At 47.0% G+C, this 18,731-nt stretch overlaps 2 protein-coding genes and 1 non-coding gene across 6 annotated transcripts in view; 1 reads left to right on the top strand and 2 right to left on the bottom strand.

The window, feature by feature from the left end:
• Positions 1–473: 473 nt before the first annotated feature.
• On the bottom strand, positions 474–546 carry TRNAK-UUU (transfer RNA lysine (anticodon UUU)). Its single transcript has one exon. It is a non-coding gene; the product is annotated as a tRNA-Lys (tRNA).
• A 180-nt stretch (positions 547–726) lies between these two features.
• On the top strand, positions 727–5,619 carry SETD6 (SET domain containing 6, protein lysine methyltransferase). Its single transcript, XM_077185039.1, has 9 exons — positions 727–1,603; positions 1,704–1,802; positions 1,888–2,032; positions 2,560–2,701; positions 2,999–3,193; positions 3,339–3,462; positions 3,712–3,892; positions 4,095–4,237; positions 4,724–5,619. The coding sequence occupies exons 1-9, from the start codon at positions 1,217–1,219 to the stop codon at positions 5,033–5,035; spliced, it is 1,728 nt and encodes a 575-aa protein (XP_077041154.1). The 5' UTR covers positions 727–1,216; the 3' UTR covers positions 5,036–5,619.
• Positions 5,620–8,680: 3,061 nt separating this feature from the next.
• CNOT1 (CCR4-NOT transcription complex subunit 1) overlaps positions 8,681–18,731 on the bottom strand; it is a 56,153-nt gene continuing 46,102 nt past the window's right edge. For all 4 annotated transcript variants that reach the window (XM_054640532.2, XM_054640537.2, XM_054640534.2 and 1 more), the window contains exons 39-49: positions 18,016–18,247; positions 15,688–15,936; positions 14,926–15,089; positions 14,534–14,651; positions 13,958–14,059; positions 13,555–13,728; positions 12,840–12,989; positions 11,915–12,095; positions 10,122–10,254; positions 9,894–10,028; positions 8,681–9,762 (exon numbers count right to left, since the gene is read on the bottom strand). In XM_054640532.2, coding sequence (XP_054496507.1) covers positions 9,684–9,762; positions 9,894–10,028; positions 10,122–10,254; positions 11,915–12,095; positions 12,840–12,989; positions 13,555–13,728; positions 13,958–14,059; positions 14,534–14,651; positions 14,926–15,089; positions 15,688–15,936; positions 18,016–18,247 — 1,717 coding nt within the window. In that variant the 3' untranslated portion in view covers positions 8,681–9,683. The remainder of the gene's footprint in view (positions 9,763–9,893; positions 10,029–10,121; positions 10,255–11,914; positions 12,096–12,839; positions 12,990–13,554; positions 13,729–13,957; positions 14,060–14,533; positions 14,652–14,925; positions 15,090–15,687; positions 15,937–18,015; positions 18,248–18,731) is intronic.

Genomic DNA, 18,731 nt, shown 5'->3' with positions numbered 1-18,731 from the left:
AGGTAAGAGAATGCCTGGGCATGCCAGAAGGCAGGTGGAGGGTGCTGCACATCACCTTGAGAGTCAACCACACTCAGTCCCAAGGTGCCCTCAATAAGTTTCCCCACTCTCAGTTTGGAGTCATCCCTGAGCCCCCAATTTCAAGCCCAGCCCGGGCTTCCTTCCCTCCCGCTCTGCTGTTCCTCTTCCTTTTCTATCCATCCTCCTCCCTCCTTTCATGTGTACCCATGATAGCTCCTTTGTCCTCATCATCTAACATGAGATCTCCCTGAGTACTGGGTGGTTGAACAGAGCAATGCTGTCTCAGGTGGGAGGGATGGAGCCAGCTCTGAACTGCTTGGGGAGTTGGTGATAGGAAAAGAAGGAGGGGAGGTGCCCTGGGGACCCTGCAGCACCCACAGGGCCCCACCAGCAGGAGGGGACGCTGCTCTGGCCCACAGGCTCCCTTCCTTGATATTAAAGGATAACAGCACCGCCTGAACAGGGGCTTGAACCCTGGACCCTCAGATTAAAAGTCTGATGCTCTCCCAACTGAGCTATCCAGGCTCACATTGGGACTCCCAGGTGGTCTGTGAGAGCTGGGGCAGGACCCCGCTTTCCTCAGCATTGCAGGGACAACGTGGGCACCCATTCTGGTATTCCCCACTCCCACGCCGCCCCAACCAGGCTGCCAGCGCAGGCCCGATGAACGCCCGGCTTCTGGCATCTCCTGGGCGCTCAGCAGGCACAGGACGCGCCCTGCGAAGGCGCCGCTGCCGCAGGGATGCGCAGCACGACACGAGCGGATGCTGCGGCAGCGGCTCTGCGGCCTCCGCCGCTCCCGGAGGGAGCCAGGACGGCCCCGCCGCGGCCACGAGCACCAGCGCTGGCCGGGGCCGAGCGGGGCTCCGGCCTCTGCTCTGCTCTGCCTGCAGCAGCCTCGGCTCCAACCCCAGTCCCGGCCGCGCTTCCGCAGGAGCCGGGGACAGCCCGCAGAGAGCCCCGTGGGGCCTCTTCAAACACCTCGTGAGCACTAATTGGCTTCATTCGAGCAGCCAGAGATGGATCAGCCCCCTTCTGCTGGGGACAGCACTAATGAACCGAGGAACGGCGGCCTCGGGACGGCCCCGGAGGGGAGATCAGAGCCCGTACGTACGGTGGGAGTCTGTGTGGTGTCGACTGAACGAGAGCACAAGCTTAATTACCCTCATTAATCAGAGCCCGCTGCTTTTACCCCATGTCTGGAGCTGTGACCGCAGCAGTGCGCGGCCCCTCGGCAGCTACGGAGGCACCGCAGCCCCCCGAGGTGCACCGGGCTGGACACACCGGCAGAGAGACACGTGGTGGCCCCTGGATCCCGCAGAGAGGCACCACACGGAGCTCAGAGCCTTCAGGGAGGCGCTCGGAGGCCGGACCCCACAGAGACGGACTCCGAGCCCACCGGGCAGGAGGCTCCCGGGCGCGTTCCCGGCGCTGCTCCCCCGGCCCTTTCTGTCCCTTTTTGGCCACCGTTAGCCCGGCCCATGGGGGTGGAGCTCCCGCTACCCGAAGGGCCCGACCGCGACCACGTGGTGCGGGACCACGTGTTGGTAGCGTCATGGCGTCTGCGCCCAAGAGGTTCAAGGTACGGGGGAGGCCGGGGGCTCCCGGGGATACAGCGGCACTGAGGAGATCCGCGATCAGCCTCATGGCTCCTTCCCCTTCACCCCATGTTTCATCCACAGGCGGCGGTCGAGAGCGGCGCGCACGAGAACAGTAGTGCCGACCCCCTCTCCGCGTTCCTGGCGTGGTGCGGGCGGGCCGGGGTGGAGCTGAACCCCAAGGTGAGGCACCGCGGGCCGGCCCGGGCATGCCCTAGGTCCGCCCCGGTCTCTTCGCTCCGCCCCTCATGGCTCCCTCCGGCCCCAGGTGCGCCTGAGCAGGGAGGGCGCGGTGGCGGGGTACGGGATGCTGGCCGCCGAGGAGCTGGAGGCGGGAGAGGTGCTGTTCACCATCCCTCGCACGGCGCTGCTGTCCCAGCACACCACCTCCATCCACGCACTCCTGCAGGAAGGTGAGTGCAATCTTCTTGTGTCACTCGAGTCTGCTGTACCTTTTAAAGGAGTAAATGCGTCTGTGGTAAAGCCTCGGGAACGTTTCTGATTTGTGCAGGATGCTAGAGGGTTGTTTGGTACCAGGTAGGAAAGGGGAGGGCTGGGCATCCCCTCGCTTCCCTGAGAGCTGTGCTGGACAGGGAGAAAAGTCCATCAGTGCAACATCTCCAGCTTCTAGCTGACAGGCACCCATACGATGCTGCTTTCCTTGAAGCACTGGTAAGACAAGAACAGTTCCTTGGTTCCTGCAGGCACGCAGAGCCTCAGGCTGAGGAGGGCAAGGCTGTGAAGCCTGGCAGAGCTCATCGGTAACTCCAGAGAAGCCGTTTCTGGTCCTGGTTCAGCTCAGGACAAAGCCAAGACAAACCAGAATAAAAGCTCAACCCCTGTCTCCAGGCTGAAGACAGGCATGGAGGTTTGTCATATAAGGTTTTGGTTCTGAAATGCAGAACAATTAAGATTTTCTCCATCCTGTCTGGTTCTGTAGCCCAGGAGTCCCTGCAGAGCCAGTCTGGTTGGGTCCCTCTCCTGCTGGCCTTGCTCCACGAGTACACAGCCAGCAGCTCCCACTGGCAGCCGTATTTCTCCCTCTGGCAGGACTTCCGGAGCCTGGACCACCCCATGTTCTGGTAAGGTGAAAGCAGCGGGGCTTGGGGAGGCTCAGGCTTACAGCTGCAGGCAGGCACAGGCCAGGGGCTGCTGAGTTCTGTCCTGGGAAGGGATGTGGTCCTGCTGGGTGCCCCCAAACCACTGTTCCAGCCCTTTGCTGGCACTGGCAGGAGCCTGACAGGCCCTCCTGGAGTTACATTACATACAGGCAGAGCTAGAGAACAACGACCTGGAGAGCTGAGATTTTTAAGGAGAAAGGAGTTTGTAGACCCTTGGCCCTAGCACAGATGGAGAAGAACCCGTTTTTCTTGTAACAGGCCTCAAGAAGAGCGAACAAGGCTCCTGCAGGGCACAGGCATCCCAGAAGCTGTGGACAAGGATCTAGTTAACATCCAGCTGGAGTATAACTCCATCATCTTGCCTTTCATGGAGACCCACCCTGACATCTTTGACCCCAAACTGCACACTCTGGAGTTGTATAAGGAGCTGGTGGCATTTGTCATGGCTTACAGGTGAGAAGTAAAGGTTTTGCTCCAGCAAGGAGCACAGATAAAGAAGCAGGAGTACAGGCTGTGTTAGAGGTTACAGCTGCACAAGAATCTGAGTGTAAGGTGAAGCTTGTCCTGTGCGGCCATGTGTACCACTGGCTTGTCTTAGCTTTCAGGAACCTTTGGAGGAGGAGGAAGAAGATGAGAAGGGGCCCAATCCTCCCATGATGGTGCCTGTAGCAGATATTTTGAATCATGTGGCCAACCACAATGCCAACCTGGAATACTCTCCTGTGAGTGCAGAGCTGCTGTGCCAGGCATTGTCACAGCTTGGTTCTGTTTTACTAAGACTTTTGGGAATGGGCACAGCAAGGTGAGGTCTCAGCCCAGGGTAGCAAGTCTGGCCTGGATCTCATTAAAACATAGCCCTACTGCATTTTTGGTTAGGAGGAGCTCAGGGACATCTGAGCTCTTTGAAAGCCCCTGTTGGGCAGTCAGATCAGCACGGCTCAGCTGCTCTCCACTCCTCTCCCTGCTTGCAGCACTGTCTGAGGATGGTTACAACACAGCCAGTGAAGAAAGGACAGGAGATCTTCAACACCTATGGGCAGATGGCCAACTGGCAGCTGCTGCACATGTACGGCTTTGCAGAGCCCTACCCCGGCAACAGCCACGACACCGCCGACATCCAGATGGTGACACTGCGCAGGGCGGCGCTGCAGCGTGAGTGCCACCCCAGCCCCTGGGAGAGCGTGGGGCAGGCATCTCTGTTCAACAGGGAGGACATGAAAATGAGCCTGTTCCACAGCATTTCAGGGGGTGGGGCCAGGCCATGGTTTTCTGCCTCCTTTTTCCCTTTCTCCATTCACCCTCCCCCTCCACTGCCATCCTGGCTGTGTTCACAGCTCTGCTGTCTTTGAAACAGGAGCCAAAAGCGAAGCGCAGCAGCAGCTGGTCTCAGAGCAGTGGGACTTCTTGTGCCAGCTGGAGATGGTGGGGGAGGAAGGTGCCTTTGTGCTTGGCTGGGATGAGGTGCTGACAGAGGAAGAGCTGTCCATGACCCTCAAGGTAAGAATGGCCAGAAGAGCTGCAAAAGGGAGCACAGAGTGCAGCTGGACAAATCAGCAGTGCAGAATGGCTCAGTGAAAGAGGACAAGCACCTGAAGGCAGTTTGGCACTAACAGTCCTATGTGAACAGTGGTAGGGTGTGTGGCTGCCCAGCTCCAGATGCTGTTAAGTCATCTTCCTCTCCTGAAGCAGCCATCTAATGAGTACATAGTTGTCTTGAATGGCTCCATGGCCACTGCTGTTCTAGAAAGCTGTCACAACTTTGTAGGTGACAGCTGAGATGCTTTCCAAGACTTGCCAATACCCAAATTTATTGTTTTAATGTTCTTCTAACCCATAATTACTTGCACTTAGGTATCTAAGCCTGTTTTAGTCTCTTAATCTTTGGTGCACCTGAGGAATAACTCACCTGCTCCATGTGGCTCTTCTGTTCTACTAATGTACTCAGACTGCCAGTGACTTATCCCTTTGCCTGGGTCACTACAGGTGCTCTGCATGTCAGAAGAAGAATTCAAGGAGTATAAGGAGCAAGATGGCTGGGAAGATGACAGTGATGAAGAGGAAAACTCTACCCTTTCAAATGAGGCCCTCTCCAGACTTAAAACCCCTTGCAAGAAGCTCCTTTATGACAGTGTGCTGCTGACCCTGGAGTCCTATGGGGCAGACCTGAAAGCAGAGCAGGACTTGCTAAATAACAAGGAGGCTTATGAGAAACTGAGTCGAAGGGAGCAGCAGGCTCTGCACGTGCGCTATGGACAGAAGAGGATCTTGCACCAGCTGCTAGAGCTGGTACAATAAAAACCCCAGTGCCCCTGCCAGGCCCTGGCTGGGCTGATCCTGAGGGAAAGGTCAGCCTCTGGCCATCTCTTCTCTAGCAGAGAGCACAGATGGCAAGACTGACTGCAGGTCCACTTGTCCCTCATACAGCACATGGATTTTTAGCTACCTCTACATAAAGAAGTAACTTCACAGCACAAAGGTGGTTTTGAGTGGCCTTATTGTACCATGAGAGCTCTGGAGCACAAATACCACCTTTTTCCAGAGGCCTTAAGAAACCAGCCATGCTAATGGCTGTTTTAGGAAGGCAGACATACACTGCCAGAACAGCAGAGGATTCCCTCATTCAGCATCAGAAGTTTATGGCAAGAGCTTCTCCTTGTCCAGATTAAGAGGGCAGAAATCCAGCTGGTAGCTCTTACCTTAGAGAGGTTCAGAGTATCTGGCAGGTGGACCTGCTGACAACACTAACCTCTTCACCTGTACATATTTTATGTTGAACATGTTCAAGAGTACAAGCCCGTCTAGCTGGTCTTCATGTAGTCTCAGTATAACAAGTATTTCCTTTTATTTCCTTTTAGAAATAAAAGTTATTTCTGTGTGGGCTTGAGACTACTCTGGAGGAGCACTGGCACAGTTCCACAGCTGCTGCAGGCTGAGCATTTGATACACACCCTCTGCTTGATGCAGTTCTACCCTGAACTCACTTTGGTTTTGCATGACAAAACACTGATGGTTGACAGGCCAAGCTCTATTTAATAAAAATGAGTTTTCTTACCCAGCCCATGCTCTCTACTTCAACAGGGTGTGAAGCCCCATCTAAGAGCAGGGGGATTGTTGCTGCTGCTGCAGTTAAAAGTATTGCAGACAAGCAAAACCCACACTGCACTCATGACAAAGCTCAGCTCCAGCCCTGCCTGCAGTGCTTGGGCACAGGGTGGTTTCACAGCACTGAGGGGAGCTTGTTCTGGTTTCCCAGATGGGACAATAGTGAATTTGAGCAGGATCTCACACAGCTGCCACTATCCTTCAGAGAGACATTGTTAAAACTGGTATTTTGGTATCCTGTGTCTCCAAAGTAATCATATTGGAAAACACTCATGTCAGAGGAGTATTACGTTCTGTATCTTGGTTAAAGTTTGGGGTTTGGGTTAAAACTTATTTTTTAGATATGCACAAATTTGGTGATGACCAAAGCATATAAAAGGTTTGAACACTAGAACAAGACTTTGTTATACCTGCTGTTAGTAATTGTTTGCCTGCATGGGCATTGGAAGTTCCACCTCATTGGAGGGCATTTTGAGAACTTCACTTTTAAGAATGTATTTTTGGACTATGGGAAAAGCTTGGAGGGAATTAGCTTACTAAGAAGAAGCTGATTATGTGGTGTCCTTTTTATCTATTAGAGAATTGGGGAAAATGGCCTCAGAATGGATCCTGCAATTAGTGTTACTTTGTTGCCAGGAAGGAAAAAGGGGCAAAGTACCAGATGTTGATCTGTTCTTTGCAATGCAGAATAATGATAAGGCTTGGAAGGAATGTGGATTGATGACAGCAGACTCTCATGTTTTAGCGCTAGAGAAATAAAAAAAGGAAGTGTAATGAAGAGAATGAGATGGAGAAAGGAAAGAAAAGGGGAAAAGAGATCAGAGAAGGGATAGTAAATTTGGCTGATTGCTGTGATAGTTGGAAGGGCAGGAGGTAATGTAAGGGAATCAGATTTCAACTGCTAAATTCCCATCTAGTAGGAAAAATTCAACATAGTTACTTGTAAGGAGAATGGGCACTGGAAACAAATGTTCCCAGAACCCAGGGCACAGGTAATCCTCAAAGATGGGAGGCCCCACAAGAAGGAAGACTGCTTACACTCAGTTGGGATTTAGACTGAGAGGCAGCTGAGTGGTCCACAGAATCCCCAGCAGAACTCCTGGTCACAGTAAATTTGGGGAATGAAAAGCTAGAATATCTAATAGAGGAGCAAGCGAGATGTAAATAAGCCTTCAGTAAACAAAGGAACATCCATAGCTGAAGCCATAGGAAAAAAAGGAAATAAAGCCATTCTTCCAGCCACTCAAATTTGGAATTGGAAAGAGTTTTATAAAATTTCTCTACATATCCAAATGCCCAATGCCATTATTAGGAAGATAATTCAGTAAATTAAATGCAAAAAGAACCTTTGAAAAAGGACAGATCCAAGTACATAAACCAGAAGAAAAAGCCCCGGGGGCATAAATGTTTATGTTACAGGATCAGAAGGACCCAGAGAGGAAGAGATACCCACAAAAATAGAAGATAAGGTGACTCCTCTCATGTAGGTGACTGGCACTCCTGCAAGATCACAAGAAGCAAAACTGGAAACAATCCAATTAAAACCAGGCACAAGATGGGTAAAATGAAAACAACACCCTGGTAAATTGGAAGCTAGAAAAGGGCTAGACCAAACATTGAAAGATTTATTAGCTTTGGGTTGCTTCAGGAATGCCAGTCATTTTAATACCCCAATTCTACCTGTTAAGAAACCACACTCAGATCAGCTGTCCAAGATTTAAGAGCAATAAAGCTTGCACACAAGATGTGCATCAACCACATAAAAAGACACTGGTCAGTGGTTTAGAGCATTAGATTTCAAAGATATTCCCTTAAAAAAGATCTCCTTTTGCATCCCACTGGATGCTAGAATTCAGGAGCTGTTTGCATTAGAATGGGAGAATCCTCAAACAGGGGGCGGTCTATTATGCTGTACTGTTTTATCATAGGGATTTAGAAACAGACATACAATTTCTGGAAAACAATGTAAACTCTGTGTCCTTTGGATTGGAATAGGAGGGACAGTAAAAAGTATAGTGAAGAAGAAATGAAAACTGAGTCCACAGTTCCAACTTCAAAAGGCTCAGTTTCAGTACAGCTGCTGACCTGGCAGAGAAATGCCACAGAATTGTAGGACCTAGCCACAATCTACTCCTTGACACAGAAGTGACTGATGCCTGGAACAGAAAGAGAGAGAATTCCCTCTGAGCTGCCAGCCACTGGCACAGCTGGATCAGTGACCCCTCAGAGCTGTTTTTTCCTCTATACAGCAAATGCAAAGCCAGGTATGGAACCCCTTAAACCCAAGTAGGAAATCCTGACCTCTCTGCCCACCCCACAGCAGTCAACTAAAGCAGTTAGCTTTAACAAGCTGATGTTATGTAAAAAGAAAGAAATGAAGCTCTATTTCCTGGCATCTGCTAGGTTAAAGGACCTTGCAATATTAACAACACTGAAGCTGCCTACCCTTACAATAGCTAACCACAGCCTTGGGCAGATTCCTGCTGCAGGGAGATCACAGCAGAGTGGAAGGCACTAGAAATGAAACTGATGGGCTGTCTACACTCCATCATACCTCCAGTGCAGTCTCCTGCCTGAGACAAACCCTGCTCATGAGCTTGCAGACAAGCCATTTCTATTTTCACACAACTGCCCCTTCTGATGCCCTTCAAAGCAAGACCCTGTCCAGTCATTACATCTGCCCACTGACCTCATGCTAGAGAACAAACCCAGCTGCTTCTCAACAAGCAGTGCCCAAAACACACTGGAAAACTGCAGATTTTGGATGGGTAGAACAGGCTTTGGAAGACACCAACTGGCCAGGACAGAACTGGACAGAATAAGCACAGTGGCACGTGCTGCATGTCATGACTTTAATGTGTAACTACAGTATGCATACATACAAGAGTGGGAGAACTAAAGCCCAAGAACTAGAAAGGCTACAAAATACAACACGTGGACCAATACTTTACAAAACATTGAAAATCCTTACAAAATGGGCTGTATTGGTCCTTTGGGTTTTTTGTTTTGTTAAATTTTTTCTTTTTTTTCTTTTTTTTAGTTTTTTTTTACAAACTTATACTGTGTGGTCACAGGGGAGGGTGGGAAAAGGTCTAGATTTAACCCCTCATCTTCCAAAATTTACAACTGTCCAAAAAAAAAAAAAAAAAAAGCTATAGGCCTGGTCTCTGGTTTATTTACTGAAAACAGCTGACCCTCACCAAGGGCCTGTTTCTTCTCCAACAAAAAGGAGGCATTCTCTGACTGCCACTTCACTTGCTGTCTATCAGCATTTGATGAGGGTGAGGGGAAAGCAACACTGAACCTTAACCCCTCCCTCACCCCTCCTGTACTCCACAGAATTCCCATATTCCAAACACATCCACTTTTTTTTTTTTTTTAAACAACTTAGTGATTTAAAGGTCCCCCATTCACATAAAGAAAAATAAGTTACTGGCTTTTCAATATTCTTTGGGAGTCTGGGAATGTCAGGACAAGGAGGTCTGCCCCAGACAAGTGCTTGGCATCAGCAGCTGCCCCTTTATTACAAGATGGACAGGCACCAGTTACCCACCTGCCTTTTACACAATTTGCACAAACCCAAAAGTCCAGACAAATGTTTCTGTTCCTTGTATTTACACTAGTTCAAATGATATTCACAGCATCTTCTGAAGTTTGGCCGAAAGTCAAAAAATTTGTTTCAAACTTTGGAACATGCCCACATAAGACTTTCACCCAGGGTCTGTTGTGTCTACCCAATCAAGGGGGCTGGGAAGGTCAGGAGGAGCCTTACAGAGTCTTCAGTCAGTTGATGGGACGGGACCTCCAGGCTGGCACTCTTACAACGCAGGATGCAGCTCATCTAACTGGCACCAGTCCCTTCCATAACTTGCTGGGCCTGCTTCTGCCCCATGCAGCATTGTGCAACCGACTGGAACAACCTGCACACAGAAGCAAAGCAATGGTAGGTGCATTTATGTTAGCAAATGGATGCTGTGACAGCACCAAAAACTCAAAGTTCAACTGCTTCAGAGATATCATTTTAATGATTTTGTGGTTAAGTTATACTCACTTCTCAATTTCTGGAGCACAGTGAACAAACTCATGGTTCCAGAACTTAAAGGCTGGATTTTTGATCAGCTCAATGAACGTGATCAGGAGACCCCAGGGATGAGGCCTATTTACAATCAGTCGTTCCAAGAGAACCCTGAAATCCAAAAGTAAGAGCTCAAGATCAAAAATACAGAAGGAAGGAAAGCAAAAAGCTGAATGTTGGCAAGTTAAACACCATCTCTCTCACCTGGTAATCTGCTCCTGGATGGCCTCTGTGTTGGCCTCTGCAAACAGGTAGAGCATGGTGCAGCTGAAGTAGTGGGTGTGGCTGTTGGGGTAGCGCAGCTGGTTGGCGATGGCGTTCAGGAAGAGGTACCGGCCTGCAGGAGAGAGCACTGAGCACACACTGCTCCCCTGAGCACACACACACACACTGCTCCCCTGAGCACACACACACACACACTGCTCCCCTGAGCACACACACACACACTGCTCCCCTGAGCACACACACACACACACTGCTCCCCTGAGCACACACACACACTGCTCCCCTGAGTGCACACTGCTCCCCTGAGCACACACACACACACACTGCTCCCCTGAGCACACACACACACACTGCTCCCCTGAGCACACACACACACACACTGCTCCCCTGAGCACACACACACACTGCTCCCCTGAGCACACACACACACACACTGCTCCCCTGAGCACACACACACACACTGCTCCCCTGAGCACACACACACACACACTGCTCCCCTGAGCACACACACACACACACACTGCTCCCTGAGCACACACACACACACACTGCTCCCCTGAGCACACACACACACACACTGCTCCCCTGAGCACACACACACACTGCTCCCCTGAGCACACACACACACTGCTTGCTCCCCTGAGCACACACACACACTGCTCCCCTGAGTGCACACTGCTCCCCTGAGCACACACACACACACACTGCTCCCCTGAGCACACACACACACACACACTGCTCCCCTGAGCACACACACACACACACACTGCTCCCTGAGCACACACACACACACACTGCTCCCCTGAGCACACACACACACACACACTGCTCCCTGAGCACACACACACACACTGCTCCCCTGAGCACACACACACACACATTGCTCCCCTGAGCACACACACACACACTGCTCCCCTGAGCACACACACACACACACTGCTCCCCTGAGCACACACCCTGCTTGCACCCCTGAGCAAACACTGCTTTCCTTGCACACCAAGGGGAATAAAGCAGCAACCAGTAGTGCTTGAGATTAATGTTTGGGAGCCTTGTGGAGGTACACAAAACCAAACCAACTGAAGATATGTAAAAGCTGCATCTACCCAGGCTGATGGGGAAATAAGAATTCAATTCTTCTTCACTGAAGGCATTTCTAATTCCCTTGAATACTTTGAACTTTTGGTTAGAACATTGCTCCTATATTCTAATGTAGCATTCATTTCTGTGAATTCACTATCAGCTACATGCAATCACAGAATCATCAAGGTTGGAAGACACCTTTAAGACCATCAAGTCCAATCATCAGCCTAGCACTACCCCTGTAATCCCATAACCACTGAATCACATCACCCAGCACCAGATCCAGACACCTCTCAAACACCTCCAGGGATGGCAACTCCACCACCTCCCTGGGTAGCCTAATCCAATATCAGACCTCCCTAACAGTGAAAAAACCTTTCCTGGTATTTAATCTCTATCTTCCCTGTAACACCTTAAGGCCATTTCCTCTTGTCCTCTCATTGCAGGCATAGTAGAAGACCCCCAATTCACTACAACAACCCTTCAGAGCATGAGGCCCACGAGCCTCCTCTTCTCAACACTAAACAAACCCAGATTCCTCAGCCATTTCTCACAGGAAATGTTTTCCAGACCTTTCACAAGCCTTACTGTCCTTCACTGGACACATTCCAGTACCTCAATGTCCTTTTTAAAGAGAGGGCCCACTTGCTGTAAACATGACATTGCATGAACTAGCAGTGTTTCCAGCTCACCTTCAGTATCCAGGTCTACTGCCAAATTCTGGAAGATGTCCATGTGAGCTGAGTGGGTAATGGTGCTCATGGAGGGTGTGCTGCCTTTGTTGTGAATGTGTGCAATAGCTTGAGTACCTACGTAGAGCACCAGTGCATTAATCAGCTGGATGTTGTAGCGGTTGCCAGGTTCATTTGATACCTAATAGCAAAGATATGAAAAGCATTAACAGTCAATATTCCTTCAGCACTCGAAGGTACAGCATGTGCAACAACAGCATCCAAGTATATTACTGATTATCCAGAAGACAACACACTGGAACATCCACAAATCCAATTTGGCATTTAGCCTTTTTTAATATGGCTTATATTAAAAGGCATATATTGTAGTGCATATATATGTTTGTGTGTACATATATTCAAAAACATCAGCAAAGTGTTGACAACAGATTTATTTTTACTTTCTGCCTGAAGGAAAACATCAGGTAAGGCAATGTGAATTCACCAGCTGGTGGAAAGGTCCCCCTTGTGTGAATGTTTCTGTCTAAGCAATTCTCTGAGGAAATCCAACTTCAGACTCAAGTCTGCTGCAAGCTAAGCCATGAGATGTCTGAAATGAGGTTTTAGCTACAATTCTGAACTGGGCTTTAGCTAATTTGATCTTTTTTACCCTTCAAGTATTGGCATGAGGAGCCACGTATTTCTGTAACAATCTATTTGGAGTTAGAATTTAATCAGATTCTAAAAGGCTTCAATACATCCTATCAGGGAGTGAAAGACTTATTCAGAGTGTGCATTTTCAAAGGCTTTTCTACTGTCTGGAACACATGTTGGCCAACACCAACAAAATTCCTGCAGGAAAGGATGGTGGATGAACCAGTGAGATCATTTGTGCAACATTATTTCAATTGAACACCCACAGAAACCTCAAAAACCTCAAACTTACTTGTAGGTTGCTTCGCAAGTCAGACAAAAAGGTGACTGGAGAACGGGTTTTGAGATAGGAATCCAAGTCTTTCTTGAACTGAGGTGGCATCACTCCAGTGAAATTTGTGAGTATTCGTGGAGCAATATTAATCTCACTTAACATGTCCACCTGTTGACAGAAAACCCAGTCAATTAAACCATCAGCAATGGAACAAATTAAAAAGCAGATCTATAAACAGTATTTCAGCAACTACTGCTGCTGATCACTCTTCCTTCTATCAATAAAATGGCAACACCTGCCTTTTGCAGGTTTTAGAAGAAACTTGATATCTAACATGCAAACTTATTATATGATGTCTTGAAGAACTGAGAGGATAAAAAAATTCAGGGGTGAAGGCCAGAGAAATTCAGTCACTGCCTTTGGGGTCTCCCCATCTACACTCCAGACAGTCTGGTAGTTTCAAAAAGCACAAACATCCACACAAATCAAGAACAGCCTTCTTCAGTGACAACAAGCACTGCAGCTTTGCTCCCATCACTCTGCACAGCTCAGGCAGAGAAGTGCAACAGGACAGTGCTTTGGCAGCATGAGAAAGTTTCCTTCTAATCATTCCAAAATTAGTTACCAAAATTAGCAGATACCCAAAGATTTAATTAGATAATATTAACCTGGATAGAGAGTATTTTGAGCAATACAGTTTCTTATGATCAAACTCCTTCAAATTAAGTTCTACCTTTAGGTTGGGGGTGAAAGGGTCTGGAAGCCTCATGTTCCGTGGGAAGGCACTCAGGATCAGATTCCTTAGCTGAATACAGTTAGGTGGGATCACATCACAGAACCCATAGTGGTAGTCACAAAGAAATTCTGGGAAATCATGCAACAAGACCAGCAACACACGCAGAGTGCCCTGTGAAATAAAATATTACTGTTGAAACTGTCCAAAAGCTTCCAGAGCCATCATTCTATGTCATGTGGTTAACATTACCAGAAGGAAACTCATCTGGGATGGCAGCCTGCTTCCTCCACAATTTAAATTCAACTCTCAGAGGTAAGTTAGGAAAAACAAGCTAATCCTATTTTGCTGCCAGAACACCTCTACTTTGATTTGAAGCATCCATTAGTTGACATTTTTTTACCTTATAAAGAATTTGCATAGGTTTGGTGAGTTCCACGTTTCTAAGGAAAGGAGCCAAATACTTGAATAGATCGATCAATAACTGGGCATACATAGGCCAACCCTGTCAAGAAAAGAACAGCAGGTGGAAAATGTGCAATGAAGGCCAGTTACCTTAATTTCAAAACTTTAATTAGATTGATCTTTATATAAACATGGATGAAGAGCTAGCAACTGCCAGCTCAACCACTGAGTGCAGCCCAGCTCATTTCACGGGCTTCAGCTGCACACCATGTGCCATGGGTGTTTCCAGAACCCTCAACATGCCATATTGAGCTGACAATATTTAGCCCAGAAGGAAGGTTACAGCTCTTCTAGACATTGACAAAGGCATGTTTATCAAATTCAATTCCCCCTGTGTTCCATAGTTATTGACACACAGACTCTCCTCCATGCAGTTAGGTTACTGTGAATATGGAAGACAACAAAAACAGAACAGCCATGCTACTAGTGCACTTTAAGAGATGTGAAACAGCATCACACCAGATAAACATCTGGGTGAGCTTTTTAATTCAGAAAAGATAAACTGCAGCCACACCTTCTGCTGTGGTGTATGTGCCAGCATTCTTGCAATAAATATCCGATGGGAGATCAGTTCCAGCCAGGCATAAACAAAACCTGGAGCTTTTGTAGGCCTCAGGATGTGAAATGTGTTACTGAAAGAAAAGTTAGAGCAGGTTAGAAGTGCACAGCAATAAGATTGCTTTTCATAACATTGAGGGAAAAACATAGCCCTAAAAGCAAAGGCATTTGAGCATTTTGGGTTTTACCAGTCATCTTCCCTAAAACAAGCAAGTGGTCAGTCCACAGTAGAACCAGTTACTCCAAAGGTGATGAAGCCACCACAAAGAACAGTCAGATAGCCTTTAAGTGAAAATCCTTGATCCTACTAAGAAAGGATGAGTACTGTGGCCAAACCCAAATACATACCAGAAAGCTGTGAGTGTCTGGAAGTTGATGGTCTCCAGTACATGCTCAGGAGCATTTAACTCCAACAGCAACATGATGAAAATGCGATGGTAAGGAAGCTGCTGGAACTCACTCTGCCGAACATCATGGTCTTGCAGAAGAACTCCCACCACAATACCAAGAACCTAAAGAGATTAAGACATGTGGAGACAGGAAGAATTACTCTGCAAGTCAGACTACAGATAATACTTTAACCATCAGTAAAAAAAAATAATCAGTAGATTTTAACAAGAACCAAAAATCCTAGTTATTGGAAGTGTTGCATAAATGAATATTCCAATTTGTTTCAGTAATTACCAACCACTATGCTTTGCTCTCCTTGTCCCTTGGACCACAGTCACAATGACTGACTGGGCAGTATCTGAAGGTCTCAGACTACCTAAGATGATCCAGCCATAACACAAGTAATGTAAGAGCAAAGGCAAGACCCTCACAACATGAAGGCAAACACTCAGGAACCAACAACCTTAAAACAAAAGCTGCTGACTATTTCATTTCAAGGCACAAAGATGAATTTCAGATCGGTTAGAGATGAAATCTTTGTGAACAAGAAAGCCACTTGCCATCTTGGTGGTTCACTCAAAAGTTTATCAGTAACAAACCCATCCAAGTTCTCATCAGACACTTCAGCAGCTGCCCACATTAAGGTCTGCACCTCCGGTTTATCAAAGGTACAGTCGACAACACACTTTAAATGCAACAAAGACAAGAAGGATTCCCAACCTTATTCAGGAGGTTGATCTTTGTGACTGTGTTGGTTGCCTCCCCAGAGTGCTTCACCAGCAGTGCAATGAGTCGCACAAAGGCATCCAGGTTGTGGTAGCACTTGGCTCGAATCATGGTGGGGTTGGCTGCAGGGTTGTGCTGCTGCTCGGCCAGGGCTCGATAGCTGATCTCAACACACATTTCGGTGCAGAGCCGGAAAAAACGGGTGATCAGGTCATCTGTTTTCAGGATCCCCTGCTGGTGCATCTAACCAGGAAAGGAAAGGAAAAGACGTCAGCACCATAACCACAGACAGCTCATTTTACAATTTATTTCCAACAACACACCCTTCACAAAGCACCCCCCTTGCCTGCCACAACAGTTAATTTTTGCCATGCTCTCCTGACAGATTATTGTTTGCAAGGCAATTTGAGGGTGGCAACACAATTTTAGCAAACACATTTATTCTCAAATACAATCTTTTGAATCCCAAATCTTTCCAACCATCAGCATAGCTGAGAAGCCTGTTTCAGCATCAGTGCTGCCACCCGCACTCAGCCTTGCATGAAGAACATGAGGAGCACAAGCTCTGGGTAGGGCAGACTCCAGCTCCTAGCTCAGCAATCACCACTACTTGGCAGCCCCATTCTGTAGAAGCAAACTGCATTTGGAAAGCAAATTTTCCTTACACAAACATTACACACAGAGAAAAACTGGGTGGGCTTTTTTGCTTTGCATGGGGGAGTTGTTTTAATAATATACATATAAAAAACCCCAGAGACCTCATTTTATTTGTCAGGCAGAGTATTAGAACCATCAAAATGAAACAAAATACACTGCAGAAAACTTGAGGGTTTTGAATAAAGCATCTTATCTTTAAACTCCTACTGGACATAAAGCTATAAAAACAGCAGAACAGGTAATTTGGAGAACTTCTAGTATTTCTGAGGAAATACTTTTTTTCTAAAAAGCCCAAAAAATTTATGTATCTGCCTTCAAAGTTCTGTGCTTCTTCTTGTCCTACAGACTTGTGGGAAGGAAGCAACACTTTGGCAGTCATTTGAGTTCAGTAACAGAACCTTATTTAACGTAGCTATTGCAAAATATTCTTTAAAACTTATTACTAAAGCCTGTAAGGAAACAATTGTAAATAAACACTGCACTTCAATATATTCCAATTGCTTTTTCAAAACTGATCAAATATGTACAAAAGGTAATCAAACAAGTGTGATAAAGAGTGAATTGGGACAAAAGTGTACTAAGTATTGTGAGTACTCTGAGTATAAAGTGTGCTTTAGAAGCATGACTTAAAGTAAAAGAAGTGAGATCACAGAAATAGTAAAATATTTCTTTAAGATGTATACTTAGCACAATATCTATGAAAAACATTCAAAAAGTTATATGCAGTAGAAGTCAGACCAACTGAAAGTTGTCTATAACCAGTACAAAAGGACACTAAAAAAAAAAACCAAAAAAACCAAAAAACCAAAAACACTGCATCAGTCACAATCTTCATGCATAGTCTAAAGCCTGAGCTTCTTTTCATCAGTAGCTGCAAAGTCTGCAGCACGTCTGTGGTAGTGTCACAAACATTAAGTTAGAAAGAACTTAATGCAAAAAGGCCATGTCAGGGGCTTTCTTGCAGCTGCAGTCAAGGAGCTGCATGCAAAGAATACAATTTTAGGGAGATGCCTGCAAATACAGGAGTTTGTTACCACACATGCTGGACTACTGAGGGGATCTCCCCTCTCAATCACACCTAGAAGGCAGATGGTATTGTGATGTTCACCACACCTGTTATGTTGCTTCAGAGTCCTTTAACAATGGTTAAAAGGACCATGTCCAACATGATGTTAGACATTGTTTAAATTTAAGCACCACTTCAGCTAATGAAGTCTCAAGATTTTCCTTATTAATGATTTCATTTTCAAAAAGAATTCCCTTGCCCACATGACCTGAAACAATTTACCTGAATCTTGACAGGTGAAATCCTCCTGTAGGCTGTCAGGGCTTTTACTGTTACTCATAAGGAGCAACACCAGTCAAGGCTCATTACAGAGCATGACAGAACTATTTCCAAGAGCTGTTTCAGCTCAAGTTCCTTTTCCACCAAACTTCTCTCAGAACTCAAGGTCTGAAGTGACAGCCTGTTGCTACAGTATCTGCAGAACATGATTTGGTGGAGGACAGGGCTTCATCAAAACCAGAGAGAACTTTGACAGTAAATTGCCATACAGCTGAAACTTTCAAAAGGATGCCTAACAGGTTATAACACCACTTTAAAATGGGGGGCATCACACCCTACTTATGTTGAATAAAAAGCACCTTTCTTTCCAAAAGCTCTACCTGTCCAACAAACGCAGAGAATGCTTTGGTACTGTCACGGCCTGCTGCAGCTGAATGGTAGAGGTTCACCCACTCCCTCAGCAGGTATTCTGCCTTCTCCCTCAGGCCTGGTGGGTCATCATACTCAGAAGCTTGGGAAATTCCTGAATGCATCATGAAATTAGGACCTCCATGAGCACGGTCAATCATTGCTTCATAGTTTGATCGGACCACTTCCATCAGCTGGGGTAATCTAATGCAACAGACCAGAGCAAGAGTTGGGTTAGAATTCCTCCTCCCCCACAAGGTGCAGGAACTGGAAGCTCAGTCAAAGAGAGTTGAAAGAAAGCAAATTATGTCTTATACTAAAACTTTCTATCTTACAGTCCTCACTGGAATAGCAGAAATAAGTCATGAAAGCAGATACACTTATGATGAAAGAAGGAACACTGAAATCACATAAGCTTTGAAGTTCCACTCCAATTTGTACAGTGGAGTGCTGCAACAAAACACCACAGGGACTAGAAGCAGCTTCTCTTCTGCAGACTTCAGGAGCCCTAAAATGCTCCCACATAGGGAGATGCCAGTACTGAATGGCCTGACTGGATTTGGCTGCAGTGAAAGCCAAGCCATACAGTGAAGACAGTCTATCCATGCCAACTGCAGATGAAAGGACTTTGGTTTTGTGACATCCTACTAGCAGCTGTGTTGGTAAAGGCAGCCACTGCCATCAGCCA

This window comes from Agelaius phoeniceus, chromosome 12 (genome assembly GCF_051311805.1).
Source record: "Agelaius phoeniceus isolate bAgePho1 chromosome 12, bAgePho1.hap1, whole genome shotgun sequence".
Lineage (NCBI taxonomy): Eukaryota > Metazoa > Chordata > Aves > Passeriformes > Icteridae > Agelaius > Agelaius phoeniceus.
The sequence above is the reverse complement of the archived record's forward strand: the minus strand, read 5'-3'. Positions and strand labels throughout refer to the sequence as shown.

Bases quoted from the DNA above. Each gene is read 5' to 3' on its own strand.
- SETD6 (XM_077185039.1), top strand. From the start codon at position 1,217: ATGTCTGGAGCTGTGACCGCAGCAGTGCGCGGCCCCTCGGCAGCTACG. The intron at 2,702-2,998 runs GTAAGGTGAAAG...TTCTTGTAACAG, and splicing joins CTGGACCACCCCATGTTCTG to GCCTCAAGAAGAGCGAACAA. The intron at 3,194-3,338 runs GTGAGAAGTAAA...GGCTTGTCTTAG, and splicing joins GCATTTGTCATGGCTTACAG to CTTTCAGGAACCTTTGGAGG.